Here is a 27,072-nt window from a genome sequence, read left to right as displayed (position 1 = left end):
TGTCTAACTGCCTGCCTGTCTAACTGCCTGCCTGTCTAACTGCCTGCCTGTCTAACTGCCTGCCTGTCTAACTGCCTGCCTGTCTAACTGCCTGTGAACGTTAGCTACAGTCAGTGAGTCAGGACTCTGTGCTCCGGCTCCAGTTGCCTGTAGAGACGCGCTTATAACAAACAACCATCTGCAGACACAACATGACACACTGATGACACCCAACCCAACTCATCCACACACAAACCTACAGTTACCCTCTAGTGGTCACCAACCTACAGTTACCCTCTTAGTGGTCACCAACCTACAGTTACCCTCTTAGTGGTCGCCAACCTACAGTTACCCTCTTAGTGGTCACCAACCTACAGTTACCCTCTTAGTGGTCGCCAACCTACAGTTACCCTCTTAGTGGTCACCAACCTACAGTTACCCTCTTAGTGGTCGCCAACCTACAGTTACCCTCTTAGTGGTCACCAACCTACAGTTACCCTCTTAGTGGTCGCCAACCTACAGTTACCCTCTTAGTGGTCACCAACCTACAGTTACCCTCTTAGTGGTCGCCAACCTACAGTTACCCTCTTAGTGGTCGCCAACCTACAGTTACCCTCTAGTGGTCGCCAACCTACAGTTACCCTCTTAGTGGTCGCCAAACTACAGTTACCCTCTTAGTGGTCGCCAACCTACAGTTACCCTCTTAGTGGTCACCAACCTACAGTTACCCTCTAGTGGTCACCAACCTACAGTTACCCTCTTAGTGGTCACCAACCTACAGTTACCCTCTTAGTGGTCACCAACCTACAGTTACCCTCTTAGTGGTCACCAACCTACAGTTACCCTCTAGTGGTCGCCAACCTACAGTTAGTTACCCTCTAGTGGTCACCAACCCTCTATCACCATCTAGACCACTATACACATCACTACTATACACATCACCTCCTAGACCACTAAACACATCACCACTATACACATCACTACTATACACATCACCACCTAGACCACTATACACATCACCACCTAGACCACTATACACATCACCACCTAGACCACTATACACATCACCACCTAGACCCCTATACACATCACTACTATACACATCACCACCTAGACCACTATACACATCACCACTATATACATCACCACCTAGACCACTATATACATCACCACCTAGACCACTATATACATCACCACCTAGACCACTATATACATCACCACCTAGACCACTATACACATCACCATCTAGACCCCTATACACATCACTACTATACACATCACCACCTAGACCATTATACACATCACCACTATACACATCACCACCTAGACCACTATACACATCACCATCTAGACCACTATACACATCACTACTATACACATCACCTCCTAGACCACTAAACACATCACCACTATACACATCACTACTATACACATCACCACCTAGACCACTATACACATCACCACCTAGACCACTATACACATCACCACCTAGACCACTATACACATCACCACCTAGACCACTATACACATCACTACTATACACATCACCACCTAGACCACTATACACATCACCACTATACACATCACCACCTAGACCACTATATACATCACCACCTAGACCACTATATACATCACCACCTAGACCACTATACACATCACCATCTAGACCCCTATACACATCACTACTATACACATCACCACCTAGACCACTATACACATCACCACTATACACATCACCACCTAGACCACTATATACATCACCACCTAGACCACTATACACATCACCACCTAGACCACTATACACATCACCACCTAGACCACTATACACATCACCATCTAGACCCCTATACACATCACTACTATACACATCACCACCTAGACCACTATACACATCACCACTATACACATCACCACCTAGACCACTATATACATCACCACCTAGACCACTATATACATCACCACCTAGACCACTATACACATCACCACTTAGACCACTATACACATCACCACTTAGACCACTATACACATCACCACTTAGACCACTATACACATCACCACTTAGACCACTATACACATCACCACCTAGACTAGTATACACATCACCACCTAGACCACTATACACATCACTACTATACACATCACCTTCTAGACCACTATACACATCACTACTATACACATCACCTTCTAGACCACTATACACATCACCACTATACACATCACCACCTAGACCACTATACACATCACCACTATACACATCACCACTATACACATCACCACTTAGACCACTATACACATCACCACTTAGACCACTATACACATCACCACTTAGACCACTATACACATCACCACTTAGACCACTATACACATCACCACTTAGACCACTATACACATCACCACCTAGACTACTATACACATCACCACCATACACATCACTACTATACACATCACCTTCTAGACCACTATACACATCACCACTATACACATCACCACTATTACACATCACCACTTTACACATCACCACTATACACACTGTAACACAGGGACAACATCACCAAGCAGGAGGTGTCTGTAACACAGGGACAACATCACCAAGCAGGAGGTGTCTGTAACACAGGGACAACATCACCAAGCAGGAGGTGGCTGTAACACAGGGACAACATCACCAAGCAGGAGGTGTCTGTAACACAGGGACAACATCACCAAGCAGGAGGTGTCTGTAACACAGGGACAACATCACCAAGCAGGAGGTGGCTGTAACACAGGGACAACATCACCAAGCAGGAGGTGTCTGTAACACAGGGACAACATCACCAAGCAGGAGGTGTCTGTAACACAGGGACATCACCACCAAGTAGGAGAGTCTGGGTGGGACAACATGGTTGAATCTCTAGGCTATAGTTGTAACCTGTAAAGGTGGAGAGAGTCTGGGTAGGACAACATGGTTGAATCTCTAGGCTATAGTTGTAACCTGTAAAGGTGGCAGTGCGTTCTTCAAGTCCAGGTAAGACCTCTGTTCCCGGTGGGCCATAGGAAGAAAAACACACAAAATCAACACCCCCCCAACACAACAATTACACTCCCCCACACACACACAATATAATTACACCCCCCCCACACACAATATAATTATACCCCCCACAAAATATAATTACACCCCCCCACACAATATAATTACACCCCCCCGACACAATATAATTACACCCCCCCGACACAATATAATTACACCCCCCCGACACAATATAATTACACCCCCCCGACACAATATAATTACACCCCCCCGACACAATATAATTACACCCCCCGACACAATATAATTACACCCCCCAACAATATAATTACACCCCCCCCTCCCCCACAACACAATTACACCGCCACCACAATATAATTACACCCCCCCTCCCCCAACACACACAATTACACCCCCCCCACAATATAATTACACCCCCCCCACAATATAATTACACCCCCCCACAAAATATAATTACACCCCCCCAACAATATAATTACACCCCCCCCCCTCCCCCAACACACACAATTACACCCCCCCACAAAATATAATTACACCCCCCCAACAATATAATTACCCCCCTCCAACACACACACACACAACATAATTACACCCCCCCCCCCCCCAACACAAACGCATGTGCAACTGGAGAAAAAAAACAATAGATTAAGACCACCTTTACTACACACACAAACATCTCCCTCGCCCTGCATTTGGCAAATCTGACCATAATTACAGTGTATATCCTCCTGATTCCTGCTTACAAGCAAAAAATAATGAAAGTACCAGTGACTCGCTCAATTTGGAAGTGGTCAGATGACACGGATGCTACAGGACTGATTTACTAGCACAGACTGGAATATGTTCTGGGATCGTCGTCCCCACAGTGACCGTACGTACATTTCCCAACCAGAAGCCACGTATTACAGACAACATCCACACTGAGCTAAAAGCCAGAGCTGTAGTTGTTGCTTGTAAGCAGGAATCAGGAGGATATAGGTATGGTCAGATTTCCCTGGCAGATAAATTAGCCTACATGGCCATATAGCAACAATATTATATTTAGAGATAACAATCCAGCCGAGTGTTTTGAGTTCCACTAGGGATGTTAATGGTTAACCGGTTAGCCACAGAACATTTTCACCAATGATGCTTATCGGCCTATAGGTTATTTTGCATAATTTTGTGGAATGAAATTAACAACTGTCTATTTTTGTTAGTCTTCATGACATCCACACAGAACCCAGTTTGATGAGCAGAATGGCCCATCACCTGTCAGAGAGCAGCTCCTCAAAAAGCTGGTACTGGAGTAAACATGTGCTTTCATTGAACATCAAATAACACTTTTTTTACACTGTTTACGGGGTTTACATGTCATAATAACTGTCACACAGGACAGTTTCTGACCTAGTGTGACTGAGGTTAAGGTTAGGACAGTTCCTGACCTAGTGTGACTGAGGTTAGGACAGTTTCTGACTGAGGTTAAGGTTAGGACAGTTTCTGACCTAGTGTGTCTGAGGTTAAGGTTAGGACAGTTCCTGACCTAGTGTGACTGAGGTTAGGACAGTTTCTGACTGAGGTTAAGGTTAGGACAGTTCCTGACCTAGTGTGACTGAGGTTAGGACAGTTTCTGACTGAGGTTAAGGTTAGGACAGTTCCTGACCTAGTGTGTCTTTGAGGTTCTTGACGATGGATGCCTTCCTGGCGTTGTTCTTCCTCTCGACGTAGTTGGAGGGTACGAAGCCGGTCTTGTTGGTGGCGTTGCGGACCCTCCACCAGGACTTACTGTCGTCCAGCAGCCACAGCCGCTCGTTCTTCTTAATGTCCAACTCCTGGTCTTGCTGAGCCAGGTAGTCAAACTTGGCGATGACAATCACCTCTTCAGTCATCTTGGACCTCTGGACCTGGGGAGAGAGAGGAGATATACGGTTTAGTTTTGTCATCTTGGACCTGGGGACCTGTGTGACTGGCAGATAACTGTGTGGACAGTTTGGGATAGTGCGCCAACGAGAGGTAGGCCTATCCCTGTTCTAATAAGCTATATCTGCACAGCTCCTTCAGCATTCAGATGCTTCTAAAAATGGCTTTCGCAATGTTAAATCATAGGCTTTATTAGTGGAGTGACAACCAACGTAGTTGGTCATTGTTACTAAACCCGCTGTATAAAATGGTGTTTTACCCAACTACTGATTAGGATTGTTCAGGTTCACCATTGGTTTTGGTAGTTGTATTTGGGTCATGTCATAAAGGTCACAGGGTGTCTGTTAGACAGTAACAGCCGGCCTTTGGCCAATAAAACACATTTGAAAAGCAGATCAAGAAATGTATTTGTGGCCAATTGTCAGGGAGAAGAAAAAATCCCATTGAGAAAATGTTTTTGAACCTCCTCATTGATGGATGGTTAATGGGTTAATTAGCAACATTTAGTGGAATTAAATTGGATGTGAACAGTATATTCATTATGCATTTGATCACATGCGTCCAGCGTCCAGATATACAGTCTGAGTGGATATTCTGTCACAAAAGCACAAGAGCTGGTGCTACAGCATCTCAAACATGAAATGAATTGTCAACGGAAGGCAGGCTTCCCCAGCGCCTCACACACCACTCTGCAATGAGCTGGAGGCAGTATGAAAACATATTCTTAAATAGTTGGAAACATGAAGGTTTTACAACGAGGCACACCTTACCTTGCTTCAGAATAGCCTAGCCAAAAACCAGACCATATTCGTGGAGGCAATTATTTTACAATATTCTTTCTTTCATTGTCCAGTTGCCAAAGGCACTAACCTAGTCATATGCTAACCCATGCTAGTTACTGATAATCCTAGTCATATTAGCAACCCATGATAATTGTTGATAATCCTAGTCATATTAGTATCCCATGCTAGTTACTGATAATCCTAGTCATATTAGCAACCCATGCTAATTGTTGATAATCCTAGTCATATTAGTATCCCATGCTAGTTACTGATAATCCTAGTCATATTAGCAACCCATGCTAGTTACTGATAATCCTAGTCATATTAGTAACCCATGCTAGTTACTGATAATCCTAGTCATATTAGTATCCCATGCTAGTTACTGATAATCCTAGTCATATTAGTAACCCATGCTAGTTACTGATAATCCTAGTCATATTAGTAACCCATGCTAGTTACTGATAATCCTAGTAATATTAGTATCCCATGCTAGTTACTGATAATCCTAGTCATATTAGTATCCCATGCTAGTTACTGATAATCCTAGTCATATTAGTAACCCATGCTAGTTACTGATAATCCTAGTAATATTAGTATCCCATGCTAGTTACTGATAATCCTAGTCATATTAGTAACCCATGCTAGTTACTGATAATCCTAGTCATATTAGTATCCCATGCTAGTTACTGATAATCCTAGTCATATTAGCAACCCATGATAATTGTTGATAATCCTAGTCATATTAGTATCCCATGCTAGTTACTGATAATCCTAGTCATATTAGCAACCCATGCTAATTGTTGATAATCCTAGTCATATTAGTATCCCATGCTAGTTACTGATAATCCTAGTCATATTAGTATCCCATGCTAGTTACTGATAATCCTAGTCATATTAGTATCCCATGCTAGTTACTGATAATCCTAGTCATATTAGTATCCCATGCTAGTTGATGATAATCCTAGTCATATTAGCAACCCATGCTAATTGTTGATAATCCTAGTCATTTTAGTATCCCATGCTAGTTACTGATAATCCTAGTCATATTAGCAACCCATGCTAATTGTTGATAATCCTAGTCATATTAGTATCCCATGCTAGTTGATGATAATCCTAGTCATATTAGCAACCCATGCTAATTGTTGATAATCCTAGTCATATTAGTATCCCATGCTAGTTGATGATAATCCTAGTCATATTAGCAACCCATGCTAATTGTTGATAATCCTAGTCATATTAGTATCCCATGCTAGTTACTGATAATCCTAGTCATATTAGCATCCCATGCTAGTTACTGATAATCCTAGTCATATTAGCAACCCATGATAATTGTTGATAATCCTAGTCATATTAGTATCCCATGCTAGTTACTGATAATCCTAGTCATATTAGTATCCCATGCTAGTTACTGATAATCCTAGTAATATTAGTATCCCATGCTAGTTACTGATAATCCTAGTCATATTAGTATCCCATGCTAGTTACTGATAATCCTAGTCATATTAGTATCCCATGCTAGTTACTGATAATCCTAGTAATATTAGTATCCCATGCTAATTGTTGATAATCCTAGTCATATTAGTATCCCATGCTAGTTGATGATAATCCTAGTCATATTAGCATCCCATGCTAGTTGATGATAATCCTAGTCATATTAGCATCCCAAAAGCCGTAAAAAACTATTCTGATATGCTGGGCCTGGCTCCCCAGTGAGTGGGCCTATATCCTCCCAAGGCCACCCATGGCAGTGGCCCTTCCCAGTCATGCGAAATCCATAGATTAGGGTTTAATTTATTTATTTCAATTGACTGATTTCATTATATGAACTGTAACTCAGAAAAATCATTGAAATTGTTGCATTGATATCATTTGTTCAGTATAATTCCCCTGAGTCAGATTAACTTGTAGATATCATTTGTTCAGTATAATTCTCCCGAGTCAGATTAACTTGTAGATATCATTTGTTCAGTATAATTCCCCCGAGTCAGATTAATTTGTAGATATCATTTGTTCAGTATAATTCTCCTGAGTCAGATTAACTTGTAGATATCATTTGTTCAGTATAATTCCCCCGAGTCAGATTAATTTGTAGATATCATTTGTTCAGTATAATTCTCCTGAGTCAGATTAACTTGTAGATACCATTTGTTCAGTATAATTCTCCCGAGTCAGATTAACTTGTAGATACCATTTGTTCAGTATAATTCCCCTGAATCAGATTAACTTGTAGATATCATTTGTTCAGTATAATTCCCCCGAGTCAGATTAATTTGTAGATATCATTTGTTCAGTATAATTCTCCTGAGTCAGATTAATTTGTAGATATCATTTGTTCAGTATAATTCCCCCGAGTCAGATTAATTTGTAGATATCATTTGTTCAGTATAATTCTCCTGAGTCAGATTAACTTGTAGATATCATTTGTTCAGTATAATTCCCCCGAGTCAGATTAATTTGTAGATATCATTTGTTCAGTATAATTCTCCTGAGTCAGATTAATTTGTAGATATCATTTGTTCAGTATAATTCTCCTGAGTCAGATTAATTTGTAGATATCATTTGTTCAGTATAATTCTCCTGAGTCAGATTAATTTGTAGATATCATTTGTTCAGTATAATTCTCCTGAGTCAGATTAACTTGTAGATATCATTTGTTCAGTATAATTCCCCCGAGTCAGATTAATTTGTAGATATCATTTGTTCAGTATAATTCTCCTGAGTCAGATTAATTTGTAGATATCATTTGTTCAGTATAATTCTCCTGAGTCAGATTAATTTGTAGATATCATTTGTTCAGTATAATTCTCCTGAGTCAGATTAACTTGTAGATACCATTTGTTCAGTATAATTCTCCCGAGTCAGATTACCAGCCTAACTAACAGCATAACGGTGTTAACCTAATGCTTCTATCTAGTACGGAGGCATCAATCAGCCGGTTAGATAGAGGAAGCAGGAAAAGTGCACATTGAGCGCACGCCAAAACTACAGCAGTTCTCACAGCGTTGCAACCCCTTCCACCGCAACAATGTTGCACACCAAAACTACAGCAGTTCTCACAGCGTTGCAACCCCTTCCACCGCAACAATGTTGCACACCAAAACTACAGCAGTTCTCACAGCGTTGCAACCCCTTCCACCGCAACAATGTTGCACACCAAAACTACAGCAGTTCTCACAGCGTTGCAACCCCTTCCACCGCAACAATGTTGCACACCAAAACTACAGCAGTTCTCACAGCGTTGCAACCCCTTCCACCGCAACAATGTTGCACACCAAAACTACAGCAGTTCTCACAGCGTTGCAACCCCTTCCACCGCAACAATGTTGCACACCAAAACTACAGCATAACGGTGTTAATGTGATACGTATCAAAATGTACAGCCTCCGTCTTCCCAGGAGACGCAGGTCTCTGCTTCTCCGTCTTCCCAGGAGACGCAGGTCTCTGCTCCTCCGTCTTCCCAGGAGACGCAGGTCTCTGCTCCTCCGTCTTCCCAGGAGACGCAGGTCTCTGCTCCTCCGTCTTCCCAGGAGACGCAGGTCTCTACTCCTCCTCCTCCATCTTCCCAGGAGACACAGGTCTCTACTCCTCCTCCTCCATCTTCCCAGGAGACACAGGTCTCTACTCCTCCTCCTCCATCTTCCCAGGAGACACAGGTCTCTACTCCTCCTCCTCCATCTTCCCAGGAGACACAGGTCTCTACTCCTCCTCCTCCATCTTCCCAGGAGACACAGGTCTCTACTCCTCCTCCATCTTCCCAGGAGACACAGGTCTCTACTCCTCCTCCATCTTCCCAGTAGACACAGGTCTCTACTCCTCCATCTTCCCAGTAGACACAGGTCTCTACTCCTCCATCTTCCCAGTAGACACAGGTCTCTACTCCTCCATCTTCCCAGTAGACACAGGTCTCTACTCCTCCATCTTCCCAGTAGACACAGGTCTCTACTCCTCCATCTTCCCAGTAGACACAGGTCTCTACTCCTCCATCTTCCCAGTAGATACAGGTCTCTCCATCTTCCCAGTAGATAATCTGGGTCAGTGCTCGGAAGCAGTGAAACAGCAATAGCGTTACCTGAGACAGACAGAGAGGGACAGACAGAGATAGCGGAGTAACCTCACCCCTCAGACAGGTTGCTAAAAATCAGGCTTTTGGAATGTGATGCTCTGTGAGCTCTGAGCAAGGCCCCCTCCGGCACCAATGCTACACCTCCTTACAGCACACACTAGTATAGGCTACAAACACACACACACACACACAGTCTGAACCCAGAATGGACAGACCAGTTTAGAGAAGACTAGGAATAGTTACAATTGGGTGTGATTTTACAGATTACACCTAACTCAAGAGAACATATCTGACCCCAAAACTGTAGTTGACACCAAAGCCTGTATTTCTTCATCTCTGCATCTCCTGACAGCTGTCCCAAATCCTCTCAAAACAAAAACGGCATTGAAGCAGCAAGTAGTCGTGGGAGACTTGGCGACCGGATCTGCAGTGAGACAGGAAGTGGGGACACCGTAGAGAATGTGGGTGGAAGAGTGACGCAACACCCCTCTGACAGAGAACTAGAGAACCATGAGATCAAGAGGTCAGAGTTCAGAGACATGCATATCATTAAATGAGAGTGTAGAGAAAACAGAGAGAAAAGAAAACGGAGTAGAGAGAGAAAACAGAGTAGAGAGAAAAGAGAGAGTAGAGAGAAAACAGAGAGAGAAAACAGAGAGAACAGGGCTAGCAACACTGTGTGAAATCAGTTGGTTACCTGGGATAACCATTTGCAGAGTTGGGAATGCCAGAAAGACATCTGTATTAGACCAACAGAATAGACAGAGGTCCACTGACTCTCACTGTTAGGCTTTCACAAGTATCGTATAACCACGTAATCAACGGTTATGCATGAAACCCGTCATGAAAATTAAATAACCTTCATAAATGTTTAAAAGGACCCCCACACACACACGAAGTTGTCCCCACTATTTCAACGTCATTTCCTGTCTTAGAGAGGAAATGCACGATTAGGTTCCACCTCAGAAGACAAAGGCTCCATACGGTGATCAGAAAGAATTCAGACCAGTTGACTTTTTCCACATTTGGTTACGTTACATCCTTATTCTAAAATGTTTTCTTTTCAATCTACACAAAATACCCCCATTATGACCAGGCAAAAACAGGTTTAATAAAACTGAATTATCACATTTACATAAGTATTCAGACCCTTTACTCAGTACTTTGCTGAAGCACCTTTGGCAGCGTTTACAGACTTGAGTCTTCTTGGGTATGACGCTACAAGCTTGGCACACCTGTGTTGTCTCTCAATCTTCTCTGTTGATCCTCTCAAGCTCTGTCAGGTTGGATTGGGAGCATTACTGCACAGCTATTTTCAGGTCTCTCCAGAGATGTTTGATCAGGTTCAAGTCCAGGCTCTGGCTGGGCCATTCAAGGACATTCAGAGACTTGTCCCGAAGCCACTCCTGCGTTGTCTTGGCTGTGTGCTTAGGGTTGTTGTCCTGTTGGAAGGTGAACCTCTGCCCCAGTCTGAGGTCCTGAGCGCTCTGGAGTAGGTTTTCATCAAGGATCTCTCTGTACTTTGCTCTGTTCATCTTTCCCTCGATCCTGACTAGTCTCCCAGTCCCTGCAGCTGCCACCACCATGCTTCACCATAGGGATGGTGCCAGGTTTCATCCAGCACTGACACTTGGCATTCAGGCCAAAGAGTTTAATCTTGGTTTCATCAGACCAGAGAATCTTGTTTCTCATGGTCTGCGAGTCTGCCTTTTGGCAAACTCCAAGCAGGCAGTCATGTGCCTTTCACTGAACAGTGGCTTTGATCTGGCCACTCTACCATAAATGCCTGATTGGTGGAGTGCTGTAGGGATGGTTGTCCTTCTGGAAGTCGTCTGGCTGTCACTACAGGACTAAACAAGCCCCCGGGGGGAAGTCGTCTGGCTATCACTACAGGACTAAACAAGCCCCTGGGGGGGAAGCCGTCTGGCTGTCACTACAGGACTAAACAAGCCCCCGGGGGGGAAGCCGTCTGGCTGTCACTACAGGACTAAACAAGCCCCCGGGGGGAGCCGCTTGGCTGTCACTACAGGACTAAACAAGATGGACGACTCTCTGAAGCAGAGGGAGGCATTCTGGAACACGACGCCATACAGATGTTTGGCCGGGAAGATAGCAGTATCACATCTCTTTGGTCCTTCAAAGACCTGCTGTGTGTTAAATATTGTGCTGTAGCTTGGGAAATAAACACGTGTGCCAATGGATAACGTCATAATGATGTCTGTTTCCAACACTACGGCGGTTAAATCCACTTCCTGTTCTGTTTCCTTCCCATGACACTAAGGAGTACGGTGATAAATGGGATGGTCCAGATGTAGGCTAGTTAAATACAACAAGGGAAATGTTTGAAAGACGGGGTGAAAGAGAGAAGGAAACAGACATTTCAATTTCACACAGAACCACACCTGGCAATATTCCTTTCATACAGAAATCAGGTTGAGGTGTGCACACACACACACACTGTAAGCCTATGTTTCCTGTTCTGGGAGCACTCCTATCTCGTCTTGTGTGCCGTTGAGGTTCGTTTTCACTGCGTAATAGTGAAACCAGTCGAAGTGTACTCTCGTTATGTTCAACCACATCCCTCATGGCGAAGCCTCGTCTTCCCCCTTCCACCTAGAAGACCTCGGCCTTCACTAAACAATGGAAATGTTTGCTTTCTAACCGTCAGTAGCCAGATCTTTAACCGAATGTTGTGATTACTGATCAATTACATTTAGAATTAGTAGGTTCCATTAGTTATTTTAATAAACCTTTATTTTGTGGTGTGGTTTTTCTACAAGCCCCTTAGGCTTCCAACCACACTGTTTAAAATCTGTTTTGTTGTATCACTTAACCACACTGTTTAAAATCTGTATTGTTGTATCACTTAACCACACTGTTTAAAATCTGTATTGTTGTATCACTTAACCACACTGTTTAAAATCTGTTTTGTTGTATCACTCAACCACACTGTTTAAAATCTGTATTGTTGTATCACTTAACCACACTGTTTAAAATCTGTATTGTTGTATCACTTAACCACACTGTTTAAAATCTGTATTGTTGCATCACTTAACCACACTGTTTAAAATCTGTATTGTTGCATCACTTAACCACACTGTTTAAAATCTGTATTGTTGTATCACTTGTTATCTTTGTAGCAAATCAAAAACTGTCTCAATCTCTAGAGAACCACACGATGAAATATGACAAGTTATTTCGGTGGCAATATAAAATCTCTTCATAGAAAGACTGTCATGAACAGTGGCCACATCTTTCTCACTACTTAGAGGAACTTCATTAAAATCCACCAAAACCACGGAAGATAGACAGATGAAACCCAAACATTGACACTGTGGACAACAACTTCCCCACACAGAAAGAGGAAGTTAAACCGCTGCTGTTTCAGTCTTCTGCATGATAAGTCAAGACGAACAGTTGAGAACATTCGGCTGCACACAGAGGCGCTGTCTGAAATGGCTCCCTACACAGTATATAGTGGCCTGCTTTTGACCAGAGCCCACAGGGTGCCGTTTCAGACGCAGCACCCTACACAGTATATAGTGGCCTGCTTTTGACCAGAGCCCACAGGGTGCCGTTTCAGACGCAGCACCCTACACAGTATATAGTGCCCTGCTTTTGACCAGAGTCCACAGGGTGCCGTTTCAGACGCAGCTCCCTACATGTACCCCTCCTTGGCGGGGACTCGTACCCCTCCTTGACGGGGACTCGTACCCCTCCTTGACGGGGACTCGTACCCCTCCTTGACGGGGACTCGTACCCCTCCTTGACGGGGACTCGTACCCCTCCTTGACGGGGACTCGTACCTCTCCTTGACGGGGACTCGTACCTCTCCTTGACGGGGACTCGTACCTCTCCTTGACGGGGACTCGTACCTCTGTTATTAACAGAAGTTAGAACCGGTTCAGGAAACAGAAAATAACGAACATTTTCAATAAACTGAAACGGAACGAAAATGATCCGTAACAGAAATTGAGAAACCGGTTAATAAAATGTTTAGCGCTTTTTCTTCTTCTAGTAAAACAACAAAAACGCAACACGTTTGCAAAGCCCTCACTCAAACGTATTCCAGTGTCTTCCTGCAAGCTGAATTTTTTTTTGAGTGGGTTTAGGCTACCTGCCAATCCAGATCATAGGCTACTGTACTGACGCTACAAGTTTGATTCAGAAGAAAGCTAATTTAAAAATGATCTTGAGAAGAACGGGTTGACTTGTTCAATGCTTGTTATTAAGGATACTATAGGCCTAGTTATAACGTCTCATATTGTATTTCTTAACTGCAAGAAGGACATGATGTGTTTTTAATTCTGGTGCCTCTTCGGAAACACGAGCTTGTTAGCTAGCTAGCTCAAAGTTTTCCCATAGAAGCCGCTCCACCTAGATATAATTCTGTGTACTTCATTTCATAACAAGATGCCCCAGAGCTTCAAGCCTCCTCCTCAACCCTCTCTCGCTCTCTCCCCACCTGCAAAAAGTAGACAAATCCTGAGCCATAGGCTACACTGTCCATCACGCATTTAAACTAGCTTGCTTGCTCTATCCGCACTGATTGGTAAGGTAATTTAATGACTTAAAAGTGAAAAACTTGGATTTCAAAAGGTAAAAAAAAATAAACACTATAAAGCGGTGCTTTTTTGGGGGTTCGAACCAGTTCAGAACTTTATTTTTGCTGCTCGGGAACAAGTTGCACGAAAATTAAAATACAAAAATTGGGACTCTGTTCAGAACGTTCCAACCCCTGGTTATTAATGAGCGTTCAGACATGTGTCCACATGCATGAGCAGCCATAGTAAAACCAGTCAGCCAGAGAGAGATATCATGAACCAGAAATGAGGAAGTGAAATGGAGATCAGCTTATGCAATATTGAGACTGGCAAGCGCATTAGAGAAGTGAAGTAAGATGGTGGGCGAGATTCTTTTTCCTCCATTGCTCAATTTAGTCCTAAAATGTGAACTGTCTAATACAGCAGAGTTGTCATTTGACTAGAGGGGGTTTTCAGACACTTATTAGCAGACAGAGAACAGTTCTCTCTAATGTCGGTTGTTGTGGAAACTGGAGCCCATTAGCTAACCAGAGCTTTAGACAGACGAGTACAAGGAGTTTACAGGATGGGGAGCTAAAGAAGAAACAAATTAGACTAACTAATTACTAATAGATTGAAACAAAAAATAAATACATTTAAAAAAAATATATAAATTCTGTGTTGGAGAACAATGACGAAATCCAGACATTAAAACTGAATTCAACACTATTCAAAAATGTTGAACTTAGTAGGAAATCAACTAAATGTATCGAACTTAACAGAAAAATGAATTAATTTGCCCAAGTTAAATCATAAGACATGAACCACATGCATCAGTAATTGGCATTTTCCCGCCCTCGTGTATACATGGTTTAGCCGTTGGCCATGATGCCAATGATAACCTTCTTATAGAGATGAAAAGACGACAAATTAGCCTGTCTACCTGGCAGAAGGAGATCAGGATTATTTGCGTCGATCCCGTAGCCATTTTGTTTTGAGAAATCTGCCATCACACGAGCGCTACAGAAGCATCCCTAACCGAACAGGGGTCTCTGGTTGGTGCACAGTTGCATTTTAAAAGGGTAACTACACATTTTTCCCAGACTTCAAAAAGGTGGTCTCCTGATGTGGTTTAAATATTGTTGAGGAATTAGAAAAACTACAAAATTGGACATTCTATTTTTTTTCAGGGAAAACCTGAAAAAGTGGAAAACGGAAAACCAAATCAGAAGAAACTGAATTTGGGGTCAACCGAATCAGACAAAAAAAAAAGATTTTATAGGTCCCTAATTATTTTCAATCTACACACAATACCAAATAATGACAAAGAGAAAAAAGGACTTGAATATATTTGAAAAATGTCTAATCTAAAAACTAAAGTTTTATTTCCATCAGTATTCAGACCCTTCGCTATGAGACTCGAAACTGAGCTCAGATACATCCTGTTTCCATTGATCATCCTTGAGATGTTTCTACAACTTGATTGGAATCCACCTGTGGTGGCAAATTCAATTGATTGGACATGATTTGGAAAGGCACACACCTGTCTATATAAGGTCCCACAGTTGACAGTGAATGTCAGAGCAAAAACCAAGCCATGTCAAAGGAATTCTCCAATGTGGCTCCGAGACAGGATTGTGTTGAGGCATAAACATGTCTGCAGCATTGAAGGTCCCTAAGAACATTGGCCTCCATCATCCTTAAATGGAAGAGGTTTGGAATCACCTAGAGAGTCTTCTTAGAGCTGGCCGCCCAAGGGCCTTGGTCAGGGAGGTGACCAAGAACCCAATGGTCACTGACAGAGCTCCAGAGTTTCTCTGTGGAGATGGGAGAACCTTCCAGAAGGACAACCATCTCTGCAGCACTGAGTAGCCAGATGGAAGGCATTGCTCAGTAAAAGGTTACATGACAGCCCGCCTTGAGTTTGCCAAAAGGCACCTAAATAACTCAGACCATGAGAAACAAGATTCGCTGGTCTGATAAAACCAAGATTGAACTCCTTGGTCTGAAAGCAAAGAATCACCTCTGGAGGAAACCTGGCACTATCCCTACGCTGAAGCATGGTGGTGGCAGCATCATGTTGTGGGGATGTTTTTCAGGGCAAGGGACTGGGAGACTGAGGAAAACAACCCTAAGCACAAAGCCAAGACACGCAGGAGTGGCTTCAGGACAAGTCTCTATGTCCTTAAGTAGACCAGAGATCTGGTTCAAGAGCTCGGACTTGAACCAGATCTCTGGAGAGACCTGAAAATAGCTGTGCAGTCACGCTTCTCATCCAACGTGACAGGAGCTTGAGATAACCCACCGAAGAAGAATGGGAGAAACTCTCCAAATACAGGTGTGCCAAGCATGTAGAGTCATACCCAAGAAGACTCGAGGCTGTAATCACTGCCGAACGTCCTTCAACAAAGTACTGACTGAATACTTAATGTAAAATGTGACATTTCAGTTAGTATTTTTGATACATTTACGAACATTTCTAAAACATGTTTTGGGGTATTGTGTGTAGATTTGATGAGGGGAAAAAAACAATGTGATCCATTTTAGAATAAGGCTGTAACGTAACAAAACGTAGAAATACAATCTAAGGGTCTTAATATTTTCCCGTTATTCTCTAATAAACTAATAATTATTATTATTTGGGAGTGCTTATATTAGGTATATTATCACATCTGTTTCTTGTATATCCCATCTCCCCGAGACACACTCAGGCAGTGGGGTCAAGGCCAGGGGCAATCCTTGTCCAGCGCCCCCAGGAGCACGAAGGTGCATAAAGATGGCGGAATTCAGATATGACGTCATCGTTTGAACACCATCTACAGAGTTCTGAAACTATGGCGCAACTATAAAATCAGCACAATCTACTTTTTCGCTTTTTAAAAATTGCCGTCGTCTTGGAGCTAAAATTGAGATCATGTATACCGCGCTAACGCCGATACAAGAAGAAACAAACAAAACAAAAAAGTAGCGATACGCCGAACTTAGCCAATGAGGCGATGGGGGCCGCCATCTTTATGCACCTTGCTATTGGGGTTAAGTTCCTTGCTCAAGGGCACAGAGACATTTTACACCTTGTCGGCTCCAGGACTCTACCTCGGAGTGTGGTGTCAGGAAAATAACCTCACACTCAACGTCAACAAAACTAAGGAGATGATTGTGGACTTCAGGAAACAGCAGAGGGAACACCCCCCTATCCACATCGATGGGACAGTAGTGGAGAGGGTAGTAAGTTTAGTTCCTTGGCGTACACATCACAGACAAACTGAATTGGTCCACCCACACAGACAGCATCGTGAAGAAGGCGCAGCAGCGCCTCTTCTACCTCAGGAGGCTGAAGAAATTTGGCTTGTCACCAAAAGCACTCACAAACTTCTACAGATGCACAATCGAGAGCATCCTGTCGGGCTGTATCACCGCCTGGTACGGCAACTGCTCCGCCCACAACCGTAAGGCTCTCCAGAGGGTAGTGAGGTCTGCACAACGCATCACCGGGGACAAACTACCTGCCCTCCAGGACACCTACACCACCCGATGTCACAGGAAGGCCATAAAGATCATCAACGACAACAACCACCCGAGCCACGGCCTGTTCACCCCGCTATCATCCAGAAGGCGAGGTCAGTACAGGTGCATCAAAGCTGGGACCGAGAGACTGAAAAACAGCTTCTATCTCAAGGCCATCAGACTGTTAAACAGCCACCACTAACATTGAGTGGCTGCTGCCAACACACTGACACTGACTCAACTCCAGCCACTTTAATAATGGGAATTGATATAAAATATAATCACTAGCCACTTTAAACAATGCTACTTAATATAATGTTTACATACCCTACATTATTCATCTCATTTGTATACGTATATACTGTACTCTATATCATCTACTGCATCTTTATGTAATACATGTATCACTAGCCACTTTAACTATGCCACTTTGTTTACATACTCATCTCATATGTATATACTGTTCTCGATACCATCTACTGCATCTTGCCTATGCCGCTCTGTACCATCACTCATTCATATATCTTTATGTACATATTATTTATCCCCTTACACTTGTGTCTATAAGGTAGTAGTTTTGGAATTGTTAGCTAGATTACTCGTTGGTTATTACTGCATTGTCGGAACTAGAAGCACAAGCATTTCGCTACACTCGCATTAACATCTGCTAACCATGTGTATGTGACAAATAAATTTGATTTGATCTGCCACCTATTAGGCTAGTCACCACTTTGTAGGGCCTGTTTTTGATACCGTTTCAGTTCAAAACTAGTCTGTACAATGTGGGTAATGCTAGCTGGCCTTGGAGAGAGTGACACATAGCGGGAGGGGGAAAGGACTTTTCCACAGGGCTAGAGGCTCCCAGTGGCCAGTTATTGCCAGTCCAATAAACTTCTCACTGGACTGGGGGTGACTTTTAGCCTTAAAGGAAACGGCCCTTTATAAATAGCCTAGCTTGCCTCAACCCCCTCCCCCAGCACACTGGGATACAGTCTCCCTCTTCCCATCCACGGAACAGTAATTTCAGACTGAAGAGGGAAAGTACAATATTCACCAGCTGCAACAGGCCCCCTGCCCCACACACTCACATATATGTTTTCCAGTGAAGACAGAAAGGAAAATATTGAAATCAAGAGAAGATCATGCTGAGTAGAGCAGACTGGAGACATTGGGTTGCCAGTAGAGCAGACTGGAGACATTGGGTTACCAGTAGAGCAGACTGGAGACATTGGGTTGCCAGTAGAGCAGACTGGAGACATTGGGTTGAGTAGACTGATGCCCCATGTCATTGATCCACAACCCATAGGTAAGGCTGTACAGTGAAATAATGATGCCCCAAATGCAATTCTAAAGTATAATACATCCAGTGTGATTTCAACAGATTTGTCAAATAAACAATTGTCTTTTGTTGATTTTAAATAATATTCCAACCTTGTTTAGCCTGATCTATTCAATTAAGGCATAATTCTACTATGTATTAATTAGCATCACTATCAATAAAAGGCTAACTGCGAAGTCCACTATTGTGGCTAATCCTTATTTTAGCTAACTGCAGCTCTACTGAAACAGGTGTTAGCCGGCTAACTGCAGCTCTACTGAAACAGGTGTTAGCCGGCTAACTGCAGCTCTACTGAAACAGGTGTTAGCCGGCCAACTGCAGCTCTACTGAAACAGGTGTTAGCCGGCTAACTGCAGCGCTACTGAAACAGGTGTTAGCCGGCTAACTGCAGCTACTGAAACAGGTGTTAGCTAGCTAACTATAGCTACTGAAACCAGCTCTGACTAACCTGGTTTCCCAGGTTAGTCAGCTATGAAGAGCAGAGCTGGTTTCCCAGGTTAGTCAGCTATGAAGAGCAGAGCTGGTTTCCCAGGTTAGTCAGCTATGAAGATGAGAGCTGGTTTCCCAGGTTAGTCAGCTATGAAGAGCAGAGCTGGTTTCCCAGGTTAGTCAGCAGAGCTGGTTTCCCAGGTTAGTCAGCTATGAAGAGCAGAACTGGTTTCTCAGGTTAGTCAGCAGAGCTGGTTTCCCTGGTTAGTCAGCTATGTAGATCAGAGCTGGTTTCCCTGGTTAGTCAGCTATGTAGATCAGAGCTGGTTTCCCAGGTTAGTCAGCTATGAAGATGAGAGCTGGTTTCCCAGGTTAGTCAGCTATGAAGAGCAGAGCTGGTTTCCCAGGTTAGTCAGCTATGAAGAGCAGAGCTGGTTTCCCAGGTTAGTCAGCTATGAAGATCAGAGCTGGTTTCCCAGGTTAGTCAGCTATGAAGATCAGAGCTGGTTTCCCAGGTTAGTCAGCTATGAAGATCACAGCTGGTTTCCCAGGTTAGTCAGCTATGAAGATCACAGCTGGTTTCCCAGGTTAGTCAGCTATGAAGATCATAGCTGGTTTCCCAGGTTAGTCAGCTATGACGATCAGAGCTGGTTTCCCATGTTAGTCAGCTATGAAGAGCAGAGCTGGTTTCCCAGGTTAGTCAGCTATGAAGATGAGAGCTGGTTTCCCAGGTTAGTCAGCTATGAAGAGCAGAGCTGGTTTCCCAGGTTAGTCAGCTATGAAGAGCAGAGCTGGTTTCCCAGGTTAGTCAGCTATGAAGATCAGAGCTGGTTTCCCAGGTTAGTCAGCTATGAAGATCAGAGCTGGTTTCCCAGGTTAGTCAGCTATGAAGATCACAGCTGGTTTCCCAGGTTAGTCAGCTATGAAGATCACAGCTGGTTTCCCATGTTAGTCAGCTATGAAGAGCAGAGCTGGTTTCCCAGGTTAGTCAGCTATGAAGAGCAGAACTGGTTTCTCAGGTTAGTCAGCAGAGCTGGTTTCCCAGGTTAGTCAGCTATGACGATCAGAGCTGGTTTCCCATGTTAGTCAGCTATGAAGAGCAGAGCTGGTTTCCCAGGTTAGTCAGCTATGAAGATGAGAGCTGGTTTCCCAGGTTAGTCAGCTATGAAGAGCAGAGCTGGTTTCCCAGGTTAGTCAGCTATGAAGAGCAGAGCTGGTTTCCCAGGTTAGTCAGCTATGAAGATCAGAGCTGGTTTCCCAGGTTAGTCAGCTATGAAGATCAGAGCTGGTTTCCCAGGTTAGTCAGCTATGAAGATCACAGCTGGTTTCCCAGGTTAGTCAGCTATGAAGATCACAGCTGGTTTCCCAGGTTAGTCAGCTATGAAGATCATAGCTGGTTTCCCAGGTTAGTCAGCTATGACGATCAGAGCTGGTTTCCCATGTTAGTCAGCTATGAAGAGCAGAGCTGGTTTCCCAGGTTAGTCAGCTATGAAGATGAGAGCTGGTTTCCCAGGTTAGTCAGCTATGTAGATCAGAGCTGGTTTCCCAGGTTAGTCAGCTATGAAGATGAGAGCTGGTTTCCCAGGTTAGTCAGCTATGAAGAGCAGAGCTGGTTTCCCAGGTTAGTCAGCTATGAAGAGCAGAGCTGGTTTCTCAGGTTAGTCAGCTATGAAGAGCAGAACTGGTTTCTCAGGTTAGTCATCAGAGCTGGTTTCCCAGGTTAGTCAGCTATGTAGATCAGAGCTGGTTTCCCTGGTTAGTCAGCTATGAAGAGCAGAGCTGGTTTCTCAGGTTAGTCAGCTATGAAGATCAGAGCTGGTTTCCCTGGTTAGTCAGCTATGAAGAGCAGAGCTGGTTTCCCAGGTTAGTCAGCTATGAAGATCAGAGCTGGTTTCCCAGGTTAGTCAGCTATGAAGATCAGAGCTGGTTTCCCATGTTAGTCAGCTATGAAGAGCAGAGCTGGTTTCCCAGGTTAGTCAGCTATGAAGATGAGAGCTGGTTTCCCAGGTTAGTCAGCTATGAAGATGAGAGCTGGTTTCCCAGGTTAGTCAGCTATGAAGAGCAGAACTGGTTTCTCAGGTTAGTCAGCAGAGCTGGTTTCCCAGGTTAGTCAGCTATGAAGATCAGAGCTGGTTTCCCAGGTTAGTCAGCTATGAAGATCAGAGCTGGTTTCCCAGGTTAGTCAGCTATGAAGAGCAGAGCTGGTTCCCAGGTTAGTCAGCTATGTAGATCAGAGCTGGTTTCCCAGGTTAGTCAGCTATGAAGATCAGAGCTGGTTTCCCAGGTTAGTCAGCTATGAAGATCAGAGCTGGTTTCCCAGGTTAGTCAGCTATGAAGAGCAGAGCTGGTTTCCCAGGTTAGTCAGCTATGAAGAGCAGAGCTGGTTTCCCAGGTTAGTCAGCTATGAAGATCAGAGCTGGTTTCCCAGGTTAGTCAGCTATGAAGATCAGAGCTGGTTTCCCAGGTTAGTTAGCTATGTAGATCAGAGCTGGTTTCCCAGGTTAGTCAGCTATGAAGAGCAGAGCTGGTTTCCCAGGTTAGTCAGCTATGAAGAGCAGAGCTGGTTTCCCAGGTTAGTCAGCTATGTTAGTCAACTTTGTTGAGATTGTTGGCAGATTATATTTTAAGTACGCTAATACTTTTTGTTTGTTTATTTAGGTAGTTTGACACCTTATTCCGACAGTAATGACATGATATGGGGAGATGGGGGGGAAACAGTGGGAAGGTCGGAAGCAGGGATTGATCCCGGTTCTCAGGTGGAAAGTTCTCTGAGACACGTGCTGTGAAATGTTACCACTACACCAAGGCGCTGCACAGGAAAAGTTTATATGAATGGTTGATGGTTGTGAGGAACCAAATCATAGATTGCTTTCAAGGTAAGGTCACAAACATGTAGCATTTTGGGTGAACTCTAACACATGGCTGGAAGAAAGTCCTGCAGGCTCTCCAGGAGGGTTGGCCTCCCCTCATCTGTTTCCCAAGTGCTGAGTGTTGGAAAATCTTCTTGTTTATAACAATTCATTTCTCAAAATCACCCAACTTTAAAAAAAAAAATCTAATGAATATCATTACTCAGGTAATTTATGCCTATTAGTTTAAGGTATCTGCCACCAGTTTACTTTACAGATTAAAAAATGATATATTTGCGAGTTGTGAGTCCCCCTACCATCTCCACAATACTAAAATGTCAAAATTGCCACTTCTGGATCCCCAATGTTTGACCAAATTATTTTCATAGTTAAAAGAAAGAAGAAAAAAAAAATCAGGCCAAAACTTCCCTGCTAAAACATCCTACAGGTCCGCCTGCCCCCTTTCCTTTGTCAAAGCCTAATGACAAACCACCAAACAAGGGGACTAATACATGTGTGAATTAAATTAACGTTATGCTGTCAAAACGCTGCATTCTGCAATAGGAACGAGTGTTACAGCAACCTAATTTTGTAGACAATATTGTACATAAAACCGCGCTACCCTTTACAGTTACAGTATAAACTCAGCGGAGAACGTTCCCTCTCCATTCAGCTCCACTCTAATATTGAGGGGCGTTTCTTTAAAACGCGCATCAAATCTCCTTGGCCCTTTCCATAACTAGACCAATCATATGCTTCAATGTGCCGCGGTTCACAGTGCTGTGGCATGACTGGACAATGGGCAGATTCGATTATGCTGAACAGTGGGGCGCCAAGCATAGGCCCGTCACTTGAAAAGGGCGAAAGCGGAGGAGACGAGCCCTTCTCAAATAGAACACTGATGTGTGCCGTTTGGTCATGTTGTCAACGAGGTAGCATGGTGCATCGTTCAGACACATACATCATCTGTTTTCGATCAAATAAAAATGGTTGAATTTTCTGATAAAACATTTTTTTTTTCAAAAGCAATTCCTTTTTGCATGAGAGAACACCGAATGCTACTAATTACTACACGTGATTAATTACAAAACTTTTGTTTTAAGCAGACTTCGCCGTGGGCTTTGAACGGGGAACTTAACTCACGACCGGAAGGCAGCCCACTTCCAAATCGAATGCAATCAACTTTCAGCCGAAACAAAACCCGCCTATTCAGGGGCCCGGGCGAAATCAATCAAACCCCCTCAGATGATAGCGGTTTCGGCTAGTGACGTTCAATTGCATGCGCAGATGCTCTGATTTGTCTTGCGGTGACAAGGACAATAGTTGCTTGGCATTGGCACCCTGCATATTCACTATGAGCATGTAATACATTCTGTTCTAGTCCAGGAGTTCCCTCTGACAAGACAAACATGGTACATAACCCATGTATGGCATTGTGATGGGCAGTCACGTTAATTAACAGACTGCATCTCATTCTGTCAGTTGTTTTGATAAAGAGGAACTATTTTAATGAGGACTTCTGCATTTTAAAAACAACAAAACAATGTATTTGATCCAACCCGTTCTGTCAAAAATATAAGTTTGATAAGATGGTTGGCTAGAGTTTAAACAGCTAAAACACAGGTAACGTGCCAGACTGTAAGGCTAACCCAGCTTGGTTGGGTTAACTAGCTATGTCATTAGGAAAATATGGCAAGGTCCAGATGACAATCAATGGTTTTCCACAGTCGTGAGTGAAAGATCAGTCAGCTAGCTCTTGAAAGGGGCACTAAAGATCAGTCAGCTAGCTCTTGAAAGGGGCACTAAAGATCAGTCAGCTAGCTCTTGAAAGGGGCACTAAAGATCAGTCAGCTAGCTCTTGAAAGGAGCACTAAAGATCAGTCAGCCAGCTCTTGAAAGGGGCCCTAAAGATCAGTCAGCTAGCTCTTGAAAGGGGCACTAAAGATCAGTCAGCTAGCTCTTGAAAGGGGCACTAAAGATCAGTCAGCTAGCTCTTGAAAGGGGCACTAAAGATCAGTCAGCTAGCTCTTGAAAGGGGCACTAAAGATCAGTCAGCTAGCTCTTGGTAGGGGAACCCGTGAACCGTTACTGAGTGGCAAATGGCTATGGAAATCTTACAACAACAAAAAAGGTAGCCTGGCTAGTTAGCCAACTAGTTATGCAGTAAATTGGCTGGTTAACTAATAAGCATTCCAAGTTTAAAATGCCTTGACAAAATGTAAGACAACAGCCCCAATTATGACCGGGTTTCTGACCAATAATAATAATAATAATAATTTAGATGTCTTCTAATTGAAGGGTATCGCATAAAACTGAATCCGTGAGACAGAACAATCAAAGCCAGCCAAGTTAGTTGTCACTCTGGCTAGCCTGCTAGCCAGGTGTGGCTAACACTAACATTGAGTCATCTAACGTTAGCCAGTGAGTTGGCTTGTGAAGTAAGCGTTGATGTGAAACTAATCAATATACTATTTATCAAACATTTAGCTACAACGTTAAAAAAATAGGACTGTATTTTATTGTCAAGCCGTGCCCCCCACCCCTATTCCAGATTTTAGGTCAGAGAAGTGTAGCTAACCTAGCTAGCTAGCGTTAGCCGAAAACAGGCTAGTTGGCGAAGCTAATTTTAAAACGCATAATGAACATCACAGACCCCGCTGGTCTTCTTACCTGTGAATTTAGCTGATAGGCCGTACCTGTCCGTTTTTGCTTGATGAAATCACCATATTATACTGAAAAAGGGGATTTGAAACGCCGGTGTAGATGGATGGTGACTAGATAGGACCAAAACCTAGCTAGCTGGCTGTTTATCATATGCCTTTTTGGAAAGAGCTAGCTAGCCTCCTGGTTTCCAGCACGACGCCAGCTCTTTGGAGATGTTTACGATGCACCACTCCTATTGGTTGTTGCAGGGGAAAAATCGTATTGTTATTGGACGATGTCAGTGTCAATCAAACCGGTGCCGCCGCAACAATCCCATTGATATGAAATGTTTATTTTTCCATCAGACACATTTTCTATTTCCATATGTGCTCTCATGTAGAAAGTGGTGTGAAGTACAATTAAGTAAATACATTTTAAGTATCTGTATTTACTATTTATTTATGTTTTACTGCACTACATTCCTAGAGAAAATAATGTACTGTAATTTATAATGTTATAATAATGTACTGCATGCTTTTAGCGCGCTGGACATCGGGCTAGAAGGTCGGGGGTTCGAGGCCTGCTCCCTGCCTGTTTCATTACAGTACTTTTTACTCCATACATTTCCCCTGACACCCAAAAGTACTCATTACATTTTTTATGCTTATCAGGACAGAAAAATGGTCTAATTCATGCACTTATTAAGCGAACATCCCTGGTCATCCCTACTACCTCAGATCTGGCGGACTTGCCAAACACAAATGCTTAGTTTGTCTGTGTTGGAGTGTGCCCCTGACTATCCATAAATAAAATAAATCATGGTTCTGGTTTATTTAATATAAGAATTGAAATTATTTATAATTATATTTTGAGACGTAAGTCATTTGAGTAATTACATTTACTTTTGATACTTACGTTTATTTAAAAACAAGTAATTAACATACTTTTACTCAAGTGGTATTTTACTGGGTGACTCACTTTTACTTGAGTCATTTTCTAATAAGAGATCTTTACATTAACTTAGGTACAACAATTGGGTACTTTTCCCACCACAGTAAGGTAAGGCTAAGTGTATCACCAGCATATATTAGCCTAGTATTTCATATCAGCAGCATTATTTCTCTGAAATAAATTAATAAATGATTAATGTATCAATCACTATAATTGGCAGGTTGTCCAACTAGAAGTCTGATAGTGGGTTACTGCTGTAGAAGAGGGCATTCAATTACCACCATGGCATTCTAGTATGGTCCTGTCTTGACCAGACAATACTAGTATGGTAATCTACTGATCTCTGTTGTATTTCTGCAATGTTTTTTTATTCTACACATTTGATTGAGAAGTTTGTCTGTGATATTTGGAAACGCATTGGTGCATTTCCCTTTACCTCATGAGGCATTTAGAAACACATTTTCAAATCAATATTTACATGTTTATTTAAGATCTATTTATGTAGGTTGTGTGACAGTGTGTGCCTATTGATGAGGCCGTGGCGACACCGCAAAGTGTGACAAGGTAGGAACCAACGTTTTGGTCAGTGTTTCTTGTGGGACATTTATTAATGGGGAACCTGTAGAAAGTATATATACCCTCAACGTCTCTACCTCTTCTTAGCCTGAGTTTCAAATCAAAGTAGGCAGCCCTTGGTCCTAAACCCTATCCTTATGGGAATCCCTGCGTCCATATTTGTCGTCGGTCCAAATTATTAGCCAAGTAAGGGACGTAAGCCCCTCAGCCCTGGTTTTTAACGGAGTTTGCGAGTGAAAAATTAGGTTCACTTCGGGGCCTGAAACGCCACATTATTAAATTTGCGATGATTGTCCCACAAAAACTTAACTCAACGTCAATTTGGAGCCAAAATAGAAGTTTAAGTAAAAACGAATGTAAATACTACTATTACTACTAATACACAAACACGTCTCATAAAAGTAAATATGTTTTTGTTTGGTTAACTTTTAGAAATTGTAGAAATTGAACATTATCATTCTTCAGAATTAGCTAGGCAGGCTAATGTTAGTTAGCTAATTAATGTTC

The 27,072-nt window shown here is 43.0% G+C and overlaps 1 protein-coding gene across 4 annotated transcripts in view; it reads right to left on the bottom strand.

Moving 5' to 3' along the window:
* The window catches only part of LOC110490874 (cytoplasmic protein NCK1), a 51,479-nt gene extending 26,205 nt beyond the window's left edge, over positions 1-25,274 (bottom strand). Inside the window, exons 1-3 of one of the 4 annotated variants that reach the window (XM_036945641.1) lie at positions 25,092-25,274; positions 4,650-4,890; positions 2,885-2,989 (exon numbers count right to left, since the gene is read on the bottom strand). In XM_036945641.1, coding sequence (XP_036801536.1) covers positions 2,885-2,989; positions 4,650-4,890; positions 25,092-25,121 — 376 coding nt within the window. In that variant the 5' untranslated portion in view covers positions 25,122-25,274. Of the gene's footprint in view, positions 1-2,884; positions 2,990-4,649; positions 4,891-25,065 lie in introns of all 4 variants that reach the window. The other 3 variants (XM_036945642.1, XM_036945643.1, XM_036945644.1) reach the window with 3 other exon arrangements.
* Positions 25,275-27,072: the final 1,798 nt, after the last annotated feature.

This window comes from Oncorhynchus mykiss, chromosome 15, assembly GCF_013265735.2.
Source record: "Oncorhynchus mykiss isolate Arlee chromosome 15, USDA_OmykA_1.1, whole genome shotgun sequence".
Classification (NCBI taxonomy): Eukaryota; Metazoa; Chordata; class Actinopteri; order Salmoniformes; family Salmonidae; genus Oncorhynchus; species Oncorhynchus mykiss.
The sequence above is the reverse complement of the archived record's forward strand: the minus strand, read 5'-3'. Positions and strand labels throughout refer to the sequence as shown.